The sequence below is a fragment of the Scomber scombrus genome, chromosome 11 (assembly GCF_963691925.1).
Source record: "Scomber scombrus chromosome 11, fScoSco1.1, whole genome shotgun sequence".
Classification (NCBI taxonomy): Eukaryota; Metazoa; Chordata; class Actinopteri; order Scombriformes; family Scombridae; genus Scomber; species Scomber scombrus.
Genome location: NC_084980.1, coordinates 2007569 through 2029551, shown reverse-complemented (window position 1 = coordinate 2029551; position 21983 = coordinate 2007569). Strand labels below are relative to the sequence as shown.

The window sequence follows — 21983 nt, the reverse complement described above, 5'->3', positions numbered from 1 at the left end:
CTTTGTCAAAGCGTTGGTGGAGCAGTCTGTCAATCTCGTGTGGTCCGATATTCAAATATTTTAATTCAGAGTTTCAGATCTGTTTTTCAGAGTTTCAAATGTTTTTTTCAGAGTTTCAATTTTTTTTTTCAGAGTTTCCGATTTTTTTTTCAGTTTCAAAACTTCTTTTAGAGTTTTTAATCTTTTTTCACGAGTTTTTTTCAGATCACCATTTACAAGGATTCAAAACTTCTTATGAGAAGGTGGACCCCAGTTACTGACTATCTTGCCTAGGACTCTTATACACTTGACTCTATTCACTTATTATTATTATTTTTCTTTTTTTTTTCTTATTATCTAAAATACCCCTTTTGTGGAATACAGAACTAGATAAGACATGTGCTATACCCTCTACAGTGCTATCTCTAAGTGACAGATGAGACCCAATCTCAAGATGTTTTTTTTTATTTGTTGTATTCTTTTGTGTCTACACTGTACCCTCTAATTTAATTTGAAGAAACCTAACATTCCCCTCTTTGAAGACAAAGTTAATAAATTTGAAGTCAAACGTTCCTTGAAGCCATCTCCACTGCAATCCCTCAGTCTGTTTCCTTATTAATTTACATATTTGTGAAGTTTGAAACATATTGCAATTGATCATATCATTAAATATCCAGTGACAACATATTTCATTATTGTTTCCAACAAAATACCCAGTCTTGCTACAGCATCGTGAATACAGAACTGTTAAACGTTTTAAGATTAGGGCAAGAATATGGTCTTAGTCTGATTAACTTTTAACTAAAACAAGGATCTTTAACTAAACCTGAACACACAGGACTCAGGATGTGGATTTTGGTCTCTGATGCCAAACTGCCGTCCTCCATCCACTCTGCAGACATACAAGATGCAGGAGTTCCACTTCTGACTATAGCACTTAACTCAAGCAGCAATTACAGTTGCTAGGCAACATAATTAGAAAAATTTGTAATTTACAAATATAATTTCTAAGAGACGGGGTTGCTTGTCAGGTTTTAGTAACTGAAAGACTGTAAACACATACTTTAGCTAATAACAGTTGCATGAAAATAGTCTCTTTTTCATATGTAAAGACAGAGCAGACCTTCCACTCTACATTACAAAGAGTGTAAACACAATTACTGTGTGGGGGGAATATGATTAGGTGCAATAATGATAATGATGATAATGTGTGACACATCCATCTGGCATTGTAGAGTCCATGGATGATAATCTACCCTGAACTGTAAATAAGTTCTTATGCAGAGGCATTCATGGCAGGACCACCACACACTTTAACTCACAAATATCATTCCACCTTTACTATGACACGCATCAGCAAACCAGCTTATAGATGCATTACTGACAAGAGCTGAACTGATCTGGTGCAGCAGAACACAATGCATTGTCATAGTTACCAACTTTAGTCAAATATCTGGAGTGAGATCTCACCATATAATGTTTTGAAACTTGCCTTTTATACTGTAAATGTAATCACTTCCAGAGATGTGGGTGGTCGTGAAGTGACGAACACTGAGGAAACTATATCTGGCAGTGGAGAAAGTGAAGTCGGGGAAAATATCTGGGTAGTTTCAAGGATATATAGCATAACCAAATCCATTCTGTCAGAAGGCAAAATATGGGGAGGCTGAGTACGGTCCATATCCTGAATGCTTTTATCACTGTAAGTTAGGAAGAAGCCTTTGCAATGTGGATTCCATCTTACAAAGAAGTGTCAATATAACATTCCAATGTGTTACATATTTGGTCTTAAATGCATGGTTTTTATTTCAGTCATTTCTATCAGTTATGAAAAGCTATGGATAGATGGACATTCTTACAAATATCTAGAACGTTTTGGCTTGCGGCCTTCTTCAGGGTCATCATAAACACATTACAAACAGCTATTAAAACCTAAAATGGGTTGGGTATATGGTCATGTGACTTCAGGCCAATCATTATCCCAGATGGGCAGGGAGGCAAGGGAAGTATCCAATAAGAGGCATGGGTCACACCATATTTGGTCCATAAGCCAGAAAAATATATACCCAACCCATCTTGGTAGATACCCTATTGGCTGATAGACATCTGGATTCACATAATTGTTTTTTTTTGTATTGTTTTCTGCTTCTTAATAACCTTATTTAAATGCTGACCCTAATGAAGGCTGCAAGCTGAAATGCGTTGCTTTAACAATAAAGTGGTTCTGTGTACTACAAGTGCAGCTGGAGCTTTGACCGTCTTGGACTTTTTCCTTTCTCCGTGCACCTTGGAAGTTTGGGGTGGCTGTGGATCAGGAGGTAGAGCAGGTCGTCCACCAGTCGGAAGATTGGCGTCTCAATTCCCAGCTCCTCCAGTCCACATGTCGATGTGTTCTTGGGTCAAGATACTTAACCCCAAATTGCTTCTGATGGCTGCACCAACGGTATATGAATGTGTGTGAATGTTAGTTCCCTGATGAGCAGGTTGGCTCATCTGTGTGGTAGCTGCTGTCATCAGTGTATGAATGTGTGTGAATGGGTGGATGTGACATGTAGTGTGAAAGACCTTTGAGTAGTCAAAAAGACTAAACTAAGTATAAGTAAATAAGTAAGCTATATATTTACCAAGTAGGTGAAGGTGTGCCAGAAACCTCTCCTCATAAAAAAATAAATATCAAAACTGCAATAAACCAGAAAAAACTTAGCTTGCCTTGCCTTGGAAGAAAGAACAGCAACAGTGGCCACAAGAATCTGTTGAATGTCTACAAGGGCATTAGTAACAAATGGTAGGTTGGCTTTGAAGCTCACCAGCTGCACATCAGGCTCAGTGGATCAGGCCACGGTCCACAGGGCAACACCTGAGGCTTCACAAACAGGTGCCTGTATTTGGGACAAGGTGGTTACACACTGTGCATAGGTGGAAATAATAAATGAGAATGAGGTCTTTGTGTCTTCAAGACACATTTTTAGTATTACACCCACCCAAACACACACGGGAATAAACTGATGTCACCTGTTTCTCAGTTTTGCATAGTGGGTTGAAATGATAGCAAGGGACAGTTCAAATTTGTTGTATTTTTTCATCACTGTTAAAGAATAATGTTTGCGTTCAACATTTTTCTTAGTTAGTCCATCTCTCCATACCTTCAGCCTTCTGTACCTTCTGTGTCTGTTTCTCTCGGTTTTAAACCCATTGGGTCCCATTTAAGACCTAAATCTTAAAGAGTCACAAATCTATTATTTAAAAAAAAAAAAAAAGGTTCAGTCATTTTCTAAAAACTGCTGATTACTGTAGTTCTTAGCAAGCAGGAGGAGATGGTGCACTGGTTGGGGATTATTTTCAGCAGAAGATTAATCTGTAATTTAAACTCTAGTGAGTATTTCTGACAGCAGGGTGGTGTGTGAGGGATTGAGTCACTGTGCATGTGTGTGTGTGTGTGTGTGTGTGTTCATGGTAATGAAGGAACGTGTCACCCAGTGCTATCATGTGGCTCACTGGCTTTGCACATGAGATTGGCTGACAGCAGGAAAAATATTACCAGAGTCATCAGCAGTTTTATCCTTTAACTACCATCTCAATCATTATTTTCTCATCAACCTTGTTAAAATGACATTAGAGTTTTAAATCTTAATGTGTCTTAATCATGCAGGTTTTTCACTCAAGCTGTTTCTAGCTAATGAACATCTATGTGGTAAATTTGACTGTAACCAATTATTATGGAATTATATAGTATTAGAAGGTATTTATGCAATATGAATAAGCATAGGTGTTTTAAAATGATAATAGATGTATTATTGTAAAGAATCCGTGTATTACCCATCTGAATGTGCTGTAGCAACAGGGACACGTTAGGAATGCCTCTGTGTTTGTTGCACATGGAAATATAAAAGTGGACATGTCAACAGAAAAACATGGTGAGCCCTACAGCATATCATTTTTTTAGTGTAATTCAGATCTGATCATGTCATCCAGATGGAAAAATATGTTGTAAGAACCAGACACTTCACACAACTATGAATACAATATATAGAGGGAGGGTCTCAGATATGTGGGCATCAAATCAATTAGATTTTTAGAGTTTGTGAGAGTGTAGAAATACTAGGTTTCAGCAGGATGCTGGTAAACATCCGATCTACACCATGATTATTTTATCTCAGTGTGAAAGGGTAGCGAGCAGTGGGATGAGTGTATGTGAAGTCAATGAATGATATATATATACATATATGTGTGTGTGTGTGTGTGTGTGTTAGTAGAAGAGTGTTTTACCATCAAATAAAGAATATAAGCTATAAACATGAGCTACCATTCCCTATGGCCAAATCATATTATCATATTTTTTTTATAATACAGCCAATCACTTTCACCTCTACAGATGTAATACAAGTCGTTTCTTTTCATGCCTCAGCTAGAATGCTGACTGTGGAGCTTGGACTCAATTCATTTTTCCTTTGAGATTTCCCTGAAATGCACCAGCAGTCGATGCAGGATTATTTCCTCAGGATGATGCGCCATTGTCTTTTGGGTCACCGCGTTTGTCACCAATTCTCTTTTCAATACGCTGGGATCTGCTGCTAATATTTCGTTTTGCGTGTCATAATACCAATGACATTTTGAAGCATGTCACAGTGGCTAATAGGAATGATCCTTGGGTTCCATCCCTGTGTAAGTGTATCAGTGCATACATCAGCATGTTTTCATTGATTCATTATAATAATATACTGATATGTTCAGGCAGAGAAAATCATTTTACCTAAACTGCTTTATGCTGATGACAGTGTTTGATTTTTATTTCAATGCTATGGCCTTTAGTTTTAGCTTTAAATAGGATATATGTCAACTACACTATCAAATCAGTATTTTGTTTATAATGCGGCTTATGTAAAACTTCCAATTAATCAGCACAAAAAATAAGTGTAAAGGTGAGGTTTGATATTGATGCTATATTCCACGACGGCAGCAGCAGATGTTATAATATTTAGCAGAACTGCATGAAAAATAAAAGCAGTATCAACAAGCACTGAAACCTAACATATTACTTTATTTTATGTCAAAATGAACATGAATATATATCACCATTACACTTACATATTAAGTATGTGATGTTTCTGTTATCAATAGAGGCCTGGTTTTAGCCTTATATACTTGATAATAAGAGATCTGTGCGATAAGGTGGAGGAAGTGATGATGGTTGAATGGTTATGATGACGGACTTTACTTTGAAAGGTTTGGGTTTGATACCCGTATGGCGTTTAAAAATGCTGACATTGAGTTTTGATATAAACTCCACACAGTGTTTATATGTTCACATTTGACTTCATGAGAGCCTATTTATAGTTAAAAGCTTCAATATTAGTGACATGCAAGAGGAGGTATGGCAGGAAAATTTGCTTTGATAGCACCTTTAAGTGCCATTTCCTGCAATATAGAGCCTTTGATCATTAACCACTCAGCCCACACAACTATCTCCCTATTTATATCTGTGTAGAAATCTATGTATGTAATTGTGACTTTCCCCAACCTGACCTCAGTATTAATTTGAGATATTGATATCACTCAGTCATCTAGACACTCTTTTCTAATATTTGTCTCAGTGTACTGTGTGTGTGTGTCCTATCCAGAGCCCAGAGACTGGGCAGAGATTTGCCTGCTAGTAATGTGTCACAGGTGCTGCTGTACTACAATCACAGAGATGATCAAATTAGGCAGAATATTCATAACACACTCTTTGCCGCCCAACACTGTCTGCCAGCACTAACTGGAGATCACTCACTGTCACAATGTGAGCGCTTGTTACAACCAGTTAACCGCTATGAGACGAATGACACCTAATCCATGCAGGTTTTTTTAAAGCACAGTAGGAAACATTATACCTGCTAAACATCCAAATGTTAGCATTTACATTGAAAGCATGTTAATATACTGATGTTTAACTTGAAGCTGCTGTGTATCAGTCTTGTTTGAATGCACGTTGTCAGCCTTTGATATTCGGTTGTCCATCATGTCCATCAAACAGATTTGGATGGTTTTGGTGTCAATTAACCTCCTAGAAAAATTACAGCAAGTGGTACCTCTTTTCTTTCTTTTCTATTTCCTTTTTTTCATGTTTAGAGATATCTGTCCCTGGGATTTCTGCCTGTGTTACTATCAGTGTTGAGTGTAACAGTGTCTACAGTCAGTAATCACATTACAGTTAAGAAACAAACAAATATGGAGTTACTTGTGTTACATTAGTTCTTTAATTATTATGTATAAATTGGGGGATGAACAAAATAATCAAAGGTGCTTTTCATGCACGCTTGTTCAACAGCCTGACCTCTCATGCTAACACAAAGCTAAGCTAAACACTTACTGACCCACAGTGATGCTCAAGCTGAGTAGCGATAGTGAACAGACTTTATAATATAATATATAATATAACAGATAAAACTTTGGTGAGCTATCTGTACTGGTGTTATATCAGGATGGAAACCTGGAGAGTCTCTTTAACCTGGTCAGTGTTGTTCTGACTCTGAGGAGAAACACATTGTCTATATAATATTTTGAGGCAGTTATTATTTGTACAACATGGTGTTATGATGGTCAAGACTCATAGTAGGAGGCAGACACAGAAGGCTTGATCAGTTGTCCCATGGTCCTTTATTATAATACAAAGTGTTACAGGTGTAACCAGAAAAGATATACAAAACTAAACTAAAGAAAAAAACTAAACAGTTAACTTAACTCATAAGTATAACTGAAATCAAATTTAAGGAATGTGTACCCAGCTACACTACCAAAGCAGTCTCTTCTTGGGCAGTCTTAAAGCTACTGCTTATATAGCGCTCTCATCAGCCTGCACTCTGCATGAAGGTGGACTATACCACTCATCAGGTAAGTCCTGATCCCCTCCTGAAACAGGTTAGCACCAACAAGATTAACATTTACATCACAGTCACATGGCATCCCTTTTATAGAGCGTCCCTATAGTCCATCTGCAACTAAACTTAAATCAAATCAAAACCCCCCTTTTTATTTGGTACAATAATTCTAAGACCCCCCTCCACATGGTTCTTCCCTAGTGACATCACTAATGATGTCACCAGTCTATAAATCAAGGAAACATAGGCCGCCTCCTCCCTTTGTCTCCTGAGCATATGTAAGTATATGAATAACAAAGAAAATACTAAACTTGTGACATTAAACTAAACCAATAAACTCAATAAACTTAATACCAGTGTGTGTTTTATTTGAACCAAAAGTTTGCTGAGATGTAACTTATAACCAAATATGCAAACACAAACAAACCCAGGATAGTAAGTCTCTGCAAAGTTTGATTTGATTTTATTGATCAAGATACATTAAATGATACAAGAAGATCAGCAGAAACAACAGAGATTAAGTTGGTAGATACTGATGAACTCACTTTGCTGTGTGCTTGCATTACCTTGAACCAATGAGGTAAGATTAGTCAAATGCAAGGTGATTCAAGATGACTGTATGGAACTATTAAGTGATTGATGGACAGCACCAAAAAAGTTAATGGACACAGTTTATCTCACATTTTAAACAGTGGTGTCCACAGTTTAGTCGTCCAAAAAGTTGGATTTCTCCTATAGGTGCTCACCATTACTCTTGGATGCCCAAGCTCCTGAGCACCCATGTACTGTACCCATCTGCTTATGATGCCAATATAAAGAAGGTGAAAGGAATTTGTGATGCACACATACAGTGAACTCTGTGGATTTTCGCAGTAAGCAGTGGACAGTGTTGCTGTTAACTAATGTAACTGAGGAATAATGTGTTTTTTTATAATGTGTTGAACTGACCCGTTAGACATTGTTTAATCATGTGTAAAGGTCAGTTTAATCATTAGTCTAAACCAGTTATAATGATGCATTAAAGTGCACACGGCCAAAGCTAGATGAAACAGTTGCCGACTGAACAAACCGCTCCGTGCACAGTGTGCCCATCAGCCGTTAATGAGTCCTTGATGCTGGTGAAAGCAGTTACCATAGAATCAGAAAGCAGTACACCACTGCATACAAGCCGGCTCCATTATTTCCTGCTTTTTCTGCTTCTTATATAAGACTAGTTTTTTCACATTTAGCTTCAGCGGTGGTCCTGGATGACTCTGAAAATTAGAAGGTTTTATGCAAAGTGAATATGATTTTGAACATTTCTATGTGGGTGGGTGTGTGTTTGTCCAGTTGTCCTGATCTAATCTACCTATTTACTGATTGCTCATGAGCAGAAAATGCTTTGTTATCCTCCTCTATGCAACCCATACGCATCAGTACCTAAGGTGATTGCCTATGTCTGCCTATGCTGCCTATACCATGGACCCGACACTGACATTCCCTCCTCTCCTCCTACCGTGCCTCAGGTGTCATCCGTACAGCGTCGTCCAGCATGGACCGTGAGACCAGGGACCGCTATGCTGTGGTGATCCAAGCCAAAGACATGGCAGGATCAGTGGGAGGACTGTCTGGATCCACGACTGTCAACATCACTCTCACTGACGTCAATGACAACCCTCCAAAGTTTCCACAGAGTAAGTGATCCCACTCACACGGAGCACAGTTGTTTCTGTCAAGAAGTGTCATCACGTTATCATTTATCTCTTTCTTCACTTCAATCCAGCAGGTTTTGTTTGGCTTTGAATATTTGTTGCTTTGGTTTAGTTGACTGATAAATGCTTGTAGATTATAGACCATTATACAGATAATGCTATAGTGTAAGAGTGAGGGAAAGTCTTCCACCATGAATGAGCTATTTGTTCTCTACTGTCAAGAAACACTTTAAAAAAAAAGTAGTAACAGCTGACTGATGGTTTCCCAAGGATAGATCCACTTCCTAGTGAGTGTAGCTTATGTTTTTTTAAAGCTGTTCTAATGCATATTTTCTATATGGACAATGTTACAAATGATGATGTATAATGTGAAAAGATTTGCTCCGTGTGGATGAACCCACAGAATTGCCACTTGAGCACTTACAGTAGCATCTTTCTGTTGTTTGGGTTTTCTGGTGTGTAACTGTTCAGTCTCACTGCACTCATCATCCTGCTTTCAAGCAGCAGCGGCAGGCAGCTGTTTTTAGTGAAGCTCTGATAAACTCCATGTACACTACCTGCTCACAGCAGACAGCAGACAGACACATTTAGACACTAGCCGGTGAACACAGTGGAGCATTTAACAGCTAAAGAGGCAAATATTTTTTCTCAGAGAGTAAAACTATTTTAAAAAGGAGCCATAAATACAATGGATATCGGAGTTAGACTCATTAGGGAGCCGGGAAGATAACTTCAAATGAATATTAATATCCAGCAACAGAGTGAGAATGAACACCAGCCCAGAACTCGTGACTCAGATTGTTCCAATTTAAAAAAAATGCCTACCCCTGAACAGTGTTTTATAAATATAATAAAATATTGTGTACTGTTGTGTATTGTTAATAAGATTCTATGGTGGTTTATAAGTGTAGCAGATGAAATACTGTATAAGAAACACCTTTTCATATACTACAACTATCATGATGCCGGTCATGATAACTACTTTTATTGGACGATATATTGTCTCAGAAATGTTATTGTCATTTGAAGATCATTTTATACCACTGATATAATGATAATATAATAGTAAAATAATGCAGTGGGGGGTGGGACTGGACTACTACTTGTTTAGCCAATGTGACATGAATAGCCTCTTAGCTGCTAATGTGAAGTGTGGCAATACTGAGGTCAAATTAATGATCTCGGTCATGTCCATGTATCATACGATAAGTCATTATATAGACATGATGACATTATTGTACAATAAGTCGATGATGTAATTATTGTGACAGGTGGCTTAACTCCAACACTAGCACAACAAGGTATTTTTTCAAAAACCAACATATACGTTAAGGATGGGTTCAAAGTTATACTTTACATGCTCATATTCAAACAACTTCCACCCCGTTACAAAGTGTGAGAGGCTGCTGTATCCAGTGTTTTTTCCCAATTCTGTAATTCCATTTCAAATATTTTTTGAAATAATTTTCTCAATACTTAACTTAAACATAAAAACACTTAACATAAAAAAATTAGGACTTCAGGATAATGTAATGATCCTAAAGGTTCAAATTAAAAAGATCATCCTATTATTCTGTTCAGTATAAATGTATTAAACAAACAAAGAACGAGAGAAGTGGAAAAGCTCCCATCATTCACTGAAAGCATGCATGTCCAAACTATTCCATAAAGGGCCGTGTACCTGCAGGTTTTTGTTCCAGCCAATCAAGAGCACACACAATTTTTAATTCTGGAACCAGCAGCATCCAAAATAGCTCCTCACACTTTGCAGCTCTATGATCCTGCAGTTCCTTTGGAATAACTTGAATTTCCTGCAATAATAAGCCATTTAAAACTCTGGTGCTTGTGCTTATGAGGTTCACGTGGACATATTAATGCAGTTATTGCATATTGACAAATGACAGCAGAATCCTTGTGTATACTGTTACGGCCTCAAAACTAAACAAAAGGCTCAACCATGATGAGTGACATATAAAACACTGAACCCGAATTCAAGATTGCTAAGTTCTGTTGCAAATCAGAGGCCTGGCCAAAAAGAACAAGAGATAAGAGGGCCCATTGGCCAGCCTAGCAGGGGCCCGTAGGACCCAGGACTTCCCCTCTAAACTAGAGAAAAAAAGGCAAAACATAAACTAAAGGAAAACTGGACTTCCAGGCCCCCATCCTCAAAATGAACAAAATGAAACAAAAGGAAATCCCAGGTGATCAGGCAGCAACTTGTGCCTTTTCTGCAACACATTTGTGTCCTCTGGACATTTAGCCTTCATCTTTCAGTGACTACTCAATCAATCAATCAATCAATCAAACTTTATCTATATAGCAGCTTTCATACAGGCTAGTGTAGTTCAAAGTGCTTTACAATTAGTTGATTGACAAGTTGATAATAAGACAGAACAAGTGACAACATAAAAAATATAAAATAAAATACATTTTAAAAAAGGAATGACAAAGAACAAATTAAAGACAAAAATGGAGACCAGTGCACGCAAGAGAAAGTAAAATGATGAAAATGTTTAACATTTAAAAAAAAGAGTAGAATAAGAGAGAAAGGAGAAAGGGTTTATTAAAAGTTAAAAACAGGTTAAAATACATTAAAATGACAAAAGAAAAGTAAAATAAAAGATGAAGTTTAATAAAAATCTGGACTAAAACTAGGTTAAGAAAGAGATTGAAAAACAAAAGAAACAGACAAAGAAAACTGATAAGAGGATAAAACTATAGAAGGATGATATTAAAATAATATTCAAAAAAACTGGACAAAATAAAACAGTAAACGAATTTAAACATCAGAAGCAAACACATAAACTATCAACTTATGAATCAAAAGCCAGGCTGAACTGGTAGTGCTTTCTGTTTATTGTCTGGTGTAGAAATGATATCAACGCCTGATGTTAATTTGAACCAATCAGATATATATCCACTCCTCATGTTATCCTAAATGTGACCAAGTTCCTTCATTATTGGGCCAAACCTCAAATATGAACAGTGTTTGTAACAGTTGTGACTGTGCTGTGACTCTCTGGCTCTGCTGATAAAAAAGTAAGCGTGCCTACACTATAGATTAATAACCTCAACACACAATAGCATACACACACACACACACACATGCGCAGACACAACATGTTTTACAATTACAGCTTCAGGCCAGCATGAATATAGGATTATGCAAATGAGACTAGTAAACGTGTCAAGAAATGTTATATCACAAATGGTGTAGCAACTCAACATACTTGTTTTATATGCACGCATTTGTTTCTAATTCAAGGGCAGGAAAAAACACTCTCACACACACACACACACACACACACACACAAGGGATCTTTATATGTGCAAAATCATTCAGCCCTTCGACACCAACCACAAGTTTGGATACATTCACAGAGAAAATACGCATAATTGCTGCTGTCTCTGTTGAGAGGACAAACAAGTGTGTAAGGTTTATTGTACATAATCATGGTTTCACAATATGATGTAGCTGCAAGTGGAAAAACAAGACAAAAGTTAGACAAAAAGGCATTCTTCATATAAAGTACTGAGCAAAAGTTTTAGGCTTTAAAAGTAAAGTGAGGATGCTTTCAACAAATAATGTCGTGAATAGTTTTTAATCATCACTTAACTTCATACAAAGTTCAGTAGCAGCAGCAGCAGTTCTCCTCAGTACACCTGCACACAGTGTTTCAGGTACTCTGCAGGTCGGTTCTTCCTGCATCTTGGAGAAGTTTCCACAGTTCTTCTTCCTCTGTGGATTTCAGCAGCTCCTTCTGTCTCTTCATGTTAATCCCAGACTGACTCCATCATGTTGAGATCAGGACTCTGTGGGGGCCAAACCATCTGCTGCAGGACTCCTTGTTCTTGTTGATGGAGACAGTTCTTTATGTTTGTGGTTGGTGAATAAATTTGGGACCGATCAGATGCCTCCCTGATGGTATTGCATAATGGATTACAAACACAGTGCCTAAAACTTTTGCACAGTACTGCATATGGGCTGATTTTGTTATAGTGTGTGTATATATATATATATATAGATATAGTGTTTCTGGGCCCAAGTTCTTCCTGTAACATTTGCGCATACCTAAAAGAAAAGGGAAGGTAAATGAAGACTATTGGTGCATTTGAGTGTCTCAGGACACAATTAGTAATTTGTATATCCAATGGTAGGGCAACAGATAAATAATTGAATAAACACTCACTGACACTTAACGGCCAAAAACATTATCACTGAACAGAGGAAGTGTCTCTACATTTGAGCAGTAAAGTTTCGTCCACTCAGTTTTAGCAGCTCATATCACTCGTACTCAAACTCCAGTTTAGGGAGGAACAAACTCTCCTGTACAACTGTTGCCACAAATCCACCTGTAGGGGTCACTCTTATTTTTTTTAATATTAATTTTAAAATACATATTTCAAATGTCAGTATACACTCAAATGTATCCAAATTCATCAATAGGTGTTTTTTATATTTTACATTCATTTTACAGATTCATGTCCCCGCAATGGAGTTTAGTAGTAGTTAAATAGTCAAATATAGAAAAGTCCAGTTTTCTCAATGATAAAACAAATGACCCAGATCAACCATAAGGAGGCATTTCTGTTGATAACTTACTGAAAGGATCATCCTGTATTCAACTGTGTTAGTAAAACAACAACAATAGTGCAATAAAAATAAAACATAAAAATATTGCTTACTTACTAACAGTGTGGCAACAAAGCACATGATATATTTAAATATATTACAAAGTAGTGCAAATGGTGTGAGACAGATTGTAGACCAGTTCCAGTATTGGCAAAGGGGTGAAAGTCAGAGTTTGGAGTTAGGGTCAAGTTCTCATGGGGGCAGAGTGCAGGGGGGGGGGGGTGAAGCCTGGTGGGTGAAGCTGTCCTTCAGTCTTGGGGTGTGGGGCCCAAGGCTCTGTAATCTCCTCCCAGATGGCAAAAGACTGAAGAAGCTGTGGTGCGTGTTGTAGATGTCCAGAAGGGAGGAGAGTGAGGCACTAATGATCCTCCCCGCTGCATTCACTATGCACTGCAGAGTTCTCTTGATGGAGGAGGTGCAGCGTGATGCATCTAACTCATAGAACTTCCAAATATTCATGTATGTTTACATATTTTATTGCAGGTTTCAGCCTCAGGCATGTAGCTGAGGTCTTTTTTTTTCTTACATAATCCCTGATGAAATCACACCAGAGAGGGTGAAGATGTGATAAGATCTTATTTGCATTTTATACTTTGCAAGTGTAAAGGTGGTAATTAGGTCAAATAGCAAATCGTGAAAATGAACACAGATTCATTTGAATTTTGTAGATATACATTTGCGTATTTGTTCATAAATGCACATATTCCATTAATAATCTATTTAAATAATCTGAAAATAAAATGTTGGGTTACATTTTTTGCTTGTTTTCTGTGCAATATCAAGGGAAATTGTGCAATAATGACAACAGCATGTGGCATGTCTCGTGTGTGTATTACGTGTTTCACCTTCCTTTTAGTCTTAGTACTAATTATACTTTAAAAAAAAAAGAAATATTTATATTATCTTTTAACTTACGGCACTAATAAGGTTTGCGTTCAATTTGGTTGTACATGTACAATGACAATAAAGACTGTTCCATTCTATTCTACATATAACATTGTTTACCATGGTCTAACAAAGGCAGCGTTGGATGTCAAGTGTCATGTTGTAACATCTGCTCCGTAGCATCAGTCTACTCAACAGAGAGCTCCACCAGCCTTTTCATTTGTTCACTTGTTCATTAGCTGGAAGTAGGAAGCAGTGACAGCAGATTTCATACTGAATATAAAAAAAGTATCAGGTATTATCAAAATTAGTAAAAACATGTCCAGACTGATGTGTCCATCTTGTTGCTGCTGCAGAGAGCTACCAGCTGTACGTACCGGAGCTGGCTCCAGTGGGGAAGGCAGTGGGTCGGATCAGAGCCAACGATGAAGATGAAGGGCAGAACGCTGAGATGACCTACAGCATCACCAACGCTGAGGCAGCTGCCGTCTTCACCATCACCACTGATACTGACCACAGGGAAGGAATTATTTCCCTCAAGCAGGTACAAAGCAACACAACACACAACCCAACACACAACCCAACACACATCAAACCCAAAACACTATTACACTGGGGGTTTGCATTTCTCCAATATGAGACGATCCGATACGTATCTAGATACATGGGGTACGATCTGATTCAGGAATGATACGTTTTAACATGAGATGATTCAATTAGATTTGGTAGGATGCCATTCGATTTGATGGGATATGATACAATCTGATACAGTTCTTTGTTTAAAGTAGAAATTCATTTTACATTATAAATGAACATAAGTAAATCCTATAATTGGGGATTTGCTTACCTTCAAATAGATACATTTTTAAAAGACCAGGGAACAAGTATTTTTGTTATTTTTGTTAAATTTGACATGTATGAGTTCAGAACCATGTCATTGTGTTCATTTTTGTAATACATTGCACACTGAGAACTTTGCAAAGCCCCTCTGACAATGAAAAGAAACCTAATATTCAGTCTTCACTATTAGCACAAATTAGAGCCAAAGAAACTAGTAAAGGAGGTAAAAGAAATAAATCATTTAGAGAGAGTTCTGTGTAGGCTCACATAAGAGAACAATGAGCTACTGAGGTAGAAAATGATAATAACACAATATAAAAAGGCATCCCTTGGCTCATTTTGTAATGTCATAAGTGCTGAGCCAACACAAGAGAGTATCCAGCCTGACATTTCCAGTAAAACAGCTTTGCTCCTCTCTCACCATGGAGTGATGTGCTGTAAATTGGAGCAGGATGACACCCAGAGGTGATTTCTATAGATAGGTTTGTCTTTCATTATTATACAAAGATGCTGGAACTTTGTTCTCTATTATTATGTAATAAAACAACAAAGTTTGCAGATCGTTCAGGCTTCAGATCTGTAAATGTAATTTCTAAGCACAAATGGCAAATATTGGATGGTTCCAGCCTCTCAAATGTGAGAATTTGCTGCTTTTCTTGGTCTTACATGGTAGTGAAAAAGACATTTTTGGACATTGGACGTTAAACCCACCACTGAAACTTGATGCATGCTTGAGTCATCTAAAAGTAGGGTTCAATGTTGGAGAGTCATTTTTCCATAAACTGTAAGTGTGAAATTGTGTATGTAACATGACAACTCATACTCAATTCAATGTTCCTTTTTTTTTTTTAAACGTGTAATATATCCAGACAGATTATCTACCATTTACTGCCTATGAATATTTCAGATGCACATTGGTATAGTACTGTATATCAATTGTTGATATGTGACTCAATGAGCATTTTTCATAACAGAACAATGATATAAAAATGAAAAAAGAAGGCAACAACAAAGCAAATAAAGATACTGAAGTAACATTTTTGCTAACATGCTATAATACCACTGAAGAACAGGCTTGTTGACTTGTTGTTGGGTCCATAGTGGTGTTATCATAATGTTCATTTCACTGCTTAGAGACAAAACAAAACACAGACGAGCAAAATAAACATTATTTCACTAAAAAATCGTTGCTTAACTAAAACAACTTACACAAAATAGCATTTTATAAACACAAGTGGATCAATGGATCTGGTGCATGCAGCTTCGGGTCTATTGATTGAGATCTCCTGATGATCATTCATTGTGATCACAGACTGGGTCTCTGGTGACTGTAAAGAAAAAATGCACAACCCAGTGAGATTACTGGCACTCATCAGTTCAGATCAGCTGTACAAAACAAACTATGTACACATACACTGTTCTATCCTCATCCTGGAGCCTTCAGACCTGAAGGCCTGAGAGAAGGCCACTGCAGAGGGTCAGAGTTGATGACAAGAAGGCTAAATAGGTATCTGCTGTTTCTCCCAGCTAGCATGTCGATGTGGGCCCCATAATGGTTAAGTTTGGGCTGCAACATGTGTCCCACGTGGGTTTGTCTGCAGCTTCCATGGTGGCCTCACCTGTTTTTGCCCATAAAGGCTTCAAGTGGGTTCTGACTGGGTTTCAGGTAGGCCCAACTAGGCAAGCTACAGATTTGGGGCTCATGTTTCCAAAACAATATGGGCCCCATACAGTTTGCCCTGTTTATGCCCATGCCCGCTTAGCTCACTTACATCCCTTATGGGGCTCATACAGTCAGTTACTGAAACCATGTGGGACACACAAAATTTGCCCAGTTCAAGCCCATGCCCACTCAGTACCCACGTAGCCCGCATGTAACCCATGTGGGGCCCACATGGACATGCTGGCTCAGCTGTAGCTCCAGCTACATCCTGCTGTCTGTGACTCTTTTACCAGGAAGACATATAATCACAGATATAAAATACATTAATACATTAACAAACACCAGCAGCTGAATGGACCAGAACTGCACTGATTTCGAACAAAGAAATGCAGAACTAAAGAAATTCGGAAACACAAAAATGAGAGGGAAGAGTGTAAGCATGAGGACAAAAAACAAAATAACACATTTCAGTGTAAATGGTCAATAACTACAATCTCAGTGTGCACGTATAAAAGGAAAAACAAATGACCTCTTTTGTCTTGTGTCAGTATCAGTCTAGAAGGAGTCCAGATCAGTTTCTGACATCTCAGAAAAAGAAGGTGCAGAATGCCCACACAACTCACACTTCAAATATCACTGAGTTACATCATCCACAGCCGTGTCTACTGTGTATCTGACAAAGCTTGGCCTGGTTTTGTTCTTCTGAATCTGTTGGACTACATCAGAGACAACAATACTACAGTGATTTACTCAGTCAAACATAAAGGAGCCAGGAGCAGTACGGCCATTTGTTGTTGTTTGTTATTACCAATGTAGTCATGTGGAGGGATATCAATAATGTTATGTTATAAATATAAAATACAAATATTGAGAGATCGAACAACATTGTATCTTACTGTTCATCTTGTTCCTCAGCAGACAGGAACATGTTTCTGAAGGCCAGCAGATGGATATCAGCTTAAACAAAGTAAAGCCTTATTCACCGTTAACATAAAAAGACATCCTACTGAATAGATGATCTGACATTCTATTCAAAAGTCAATTCAATTGCGCAACTCTGAGCTATTCATATGAGAGACTCACCTCAAGCGTCAGTTTTATCTGGTTGAAGGAGTCCCAAAATGTTTTCTGTCTTTTCAAAAATACTGAAGTGAATTGTATCCAAGTTGGATCCAATCCAACATGCATGGCCCGGTACACCTAGCTTCAGCCTAGCCAAAATCCTTTGACAGTCAATTGTGTCTGATTTGCCTCTGTAGCCTTAGAACCACGACAACAGGGAAGCTCATGCTCAGCAGGGGTGAGCATTACTGGTTTTCAGAGCAACAAGTTAAAAAGAGGAAGGCTGTTGCGCAAGGGGCATCTATAATTGTTTTCCTTTGTTTTCACAGTTTAAAGTTTGCTTTTCATTAGCACTCTGAAATACCATGGTTTCTGAGGATGTCTTTTTATGAACAATTATCAATGGGTTTTCTGTTAATATTTGTTTGCAGGGGCCATTAAGCACAAAGCACTACGAGAAATTTCAATGCTATAATAATTAATCAAATTTATTTATATAGCACTTTTCATACAGACTAGTGTATAGTTCAAAGCGCTTAACAGTTATTTGAAATTTACATTTAAGAAAATCAAGAGATTCCTTTACATGTCCAGAAGATAAATGGAGTAGGTCTCTTGATGAAATGAATGGAATATTGAATGGATAGATATCATTTGGTTAGTCTCTAGGATCTATAATAGAAGCATTTTTTTCATGGTATGAAAAATGATATGGGTGTGTTGGCATAACTCTAGAGATAGAAATGTCTGACTTTTATTCAGCCTGAAATACCTCAACAACTATTGGATGGATTACAATGAAATTAAAATGTTGTACAGACATTCATGTTCCCAAAAGGATAAAACCAAATGACTTTGGTGATTCCCTGTCTAGCATCACCATGAGGTTTACACAGTTGTTTTTTTAGAGCATGTACCCCATGCTCTAGATGTACAGAGCAACACTCTCCACTCTCCATGACTCGTCTCCACTGCCTCTGCTGATACGATGCTGAGCTAACCATGACACAGAAGATAAGATATTTACATGAATAATGAATAACTACAGTCTATGAATTCTGGGAGACAGCCAGATGTATAATCTAGGCATGAGTTTGTCTGATACTCATCTGATATAGACAGTCAGGGTAATGATAAAGGGACACTGGAGCAATTATCTATCACTCTCCCCTACCCCCAGCTGTGTCAGTGGCGTCAAGGTATCTCTTTAAGAGTCCTTAAGGTTCTGTGCAACTACTTCACTTGAAAGTATAGTATACCTAAAACAGCCAGGTATACTATACCTGGCTGTTGGTATAGTATACCTGGTACCCATGCACCTGCCAACACCTCTAGTAATACTAAAACAATGTACTCTGTCATTGTTTTAAGGCATTGCCTTCACAAAGGAATGTCTAAAGTCACAAATATCACACTTGTGTTTTGTGCTTGTTTTATAATCTCTGTATCTGTAACAGCACTAGTTTATTTGCAAAAGAGAAAATTAAAAGGAGATATTTGCAAAAATACAGCGGCCACAAATGTGGTCATTTACATAATCTATTTGCATGGTCGTCAGTGTGAATCAATCTAAAATGACACTGAAAATGGGTATTAGGAGTAAATATGTGCATATTCGGGTGGTGTGATGTTATTATGAAGCAAGATTCATTTAATAATGACATCAATTATTCATTTTGGCATTTCAACAGTGAGTACATCACTGAAAATCTTGGGGTAACCATAAAAGCTTTTTTTTCAAGAATTTGTAACATTATAACAAACATTTCTCTGTTGGTGTTTCACTCATGAAAACAGTAAGACAATGTGCAATTTAGGCAAAACATCCTAAAAACAATTAACAGTAACATGGCAAAGCAATGAATGAGTGAATAATAAGCTTTACACACATTATACGTGTCCCCCCTTCAGCAGTGATTCAGGACCTTCACTGTGTATTTTCCACACACAGCTTTCCTGCACTTCAGGCACTTGGTTTTTTTGCAGGTCCATTCTTCTCTATTCTTTTTATATTTTAATGATGACTTGACATATTTGTAAGATCACTCAAACTAACGGTGCAGAAATTCATGCATTTCAAATAGGGGTAAGGTTTACCCGGTGGCACTTAGAGGTATAAATGTTTATAATCTGCATTTATCTTCACTAGTTTTAACAATAGGGGGCGCTACATAACATTATTTTAGGAAAAGTTAAAGACTAGGGAACATGAACATTTTATAAAAAATACAGTAATATACAATTGAAAAACTATTCCTGTCAACAATTATCATATTCAAATTCTAAGCCTTAGGATATTATTTGTGTTTTCTGTTTCCTCTCCAGCCTCTGAACTACGAGAAGAAAAAAGTTCACACGCTAAATATTGAAGGCGCCAACACCCACCCAGACTCCCGCTTCTCTCACCTGGGGCCATTTAAGGATTCCACATCACTGCGGGTCATTGTGGGTGATGTGGATGAACCGCCGGTCTTCTCCATGGATTACTACATCATGGATATCTATGAAAACTCCCCTCCTGGCACCCAGGTTGGCACTGTAACTGCTGTGGATCCGGATAGCACCAACAGCGCTGTCAGGTAAAAAGAAAAAAAAACGTTGTCAGCTGATGTGTATATAGGTGTTTTCTGGTACCTGATCGGGGTAAAGTGTTCCTTTAAGAAAATGAATTTGCAATTGCGTCACAATGTCTGGCTCCAGTATGTAGGAATTCTCTTTCTCTTTCGGGAAACCCTCACAACTCTGGGAATTCTACATTTCCCTAACTTATCTGTTTATGTGTCCCTTGGCACATGGGTAGCAGCATAAGTACAGTGGTGCTTTCCTTAATGGCCCCCTCCCCACAGGCCAGGCAGGTAGAAGGCACTATGATCATTACCGTGACTCTGTCTGATTCAGTGGTGAGTAATAACATAGGCAAAATTCCAATTGTGTTTTAATGTCCTCATTTGTGCAGTGATGTCTAGACACAAAGCCTCGTGTGGTGGCAAGTGGGAGTTGTCTTTGCCAGGAGCCACAGGGAAAAACACTGTTTTGTCCTGAGGCCATCATTCTGGAAGCCTTCTGCTCTAGCTTGAGTTGCTGCTAGTACCCCGATGCGGGCAAGACAACAATATCTCCAAAGGCTGTGGTACTGTTGGATAGTAGGGAGAAGTAAACATGCTATTTAGGATGAAATTCATGTGAAAGCTCTTTAGCTATTTACCAGAAAACAGAAGAAAATGTGATTCAACTGTAATCCGGAATATTTAGTATTCACTAAAGAATAGTATTCAGTGGAGAATAAGACCATGAGGCAGCAGTGTGTCATAATCAATGTGCTTGTCAAACTGTCCCATAGATGTCGTAACCACCTCTGCCCACACCTGTAGTTCTGCAGCCGGCAATTTATGTAACGTTTTGAAACCAACAATCTAACAAGCATGTCCACTTCACATAGTGATTGGCCAGATGTGTTGAGGTAAAATGCAAGGTTAGAACTTCTCTCAACCTCATATTATCCTTTTTTTTATTTCTGTCCATTTCCATGTAAATCAATTGCAAACTGCATAAATGCCCTCAAGGAAAATTGTCTTAAAGTTTGTACAGTCATGGATGAATTACCAACCAGGCAGATTGAGTAACTGCCCTGGGGCACCATACCCAGTTACACTGCATATCAAATTATCACAAACTAAACACAATTAAGTATTATTCCAGCATAAGGTTACTGGTTTCACTGGATTTCATTTGGAGGTGAAGTGAGATGTAGGTAGTGCCCAAACAGCAACTTCCTGCCCTGTGCCCCCCTAACAGAGCATACTGTGGTAGTAGGCTTTACACCCTGCCTTTGACTGTGGCCCTTTGGAACAGGTATAAATACTTACTACTAGAGTACACACTCCAACTATACTGGAGTGTGTTGCTTGTATACACTGTGTTCACTTACTTGCTGTTTGTAATGATGGCTCCACTATGACAAGCAAAAAGTGGCAGAGTAGTATCATCCAATATATATATATATATATATTTTTTTTTTTATTTATTTATTTTTTTTATTTTTTTTTTTTTTTCTTGTCTTCTCTTCAAGCTAAAGCCTTCATAGTAATAGAGTTACAGAAAGGAACTGCTGCTTCCCCCACTTTAAAGTCATGTGTCTCCTTGGAATGATCTTCTCAGTGTTTGTGAACATTGAAAGACAAAACGTCTCCTGGATAACTAAACTGTACTTTTGTTTGGCATGGCAGATGGCTCTTAATACTGCAACACCCATCAATCTACCCTTCAAGCCAACCAGAGGCACAAATCAGAGGCTCTGCAAATTCAGAAAGCTTTGTATTTGCAGCGTTCAAAACACTGCACCACCGATGCTAAACTCATTCAAAATTGACCCA

At 37.9% G+C, this 21983-nt stretch overlaps 1 protein-coding gene across 1 annotated transcript in view; it reads left to right on the top strand.

The window, feature by feature from the left end:
* Positions 1-21983, top strand: part of LOC133990698 (cadherin-18-like) — a 198673-nt gene that overhangs the window by 98914 nt on the left and 77776 nt on the right. The window contains exons 4-6 of the mRNA XM_062429098.1: positions 8342-8509; positions 14402-14589; positions 19936-20189. Coding sequence (XP_062285082.1) covers positions 8342-8509; positions 14402-14589; positions 19936-20189 — 610 coding nt within the window. The remainder of the gene's footprint in view (positions 1-8341; positions 8510-14401; positions 14590-19935; positions 20190-21983) is intronic.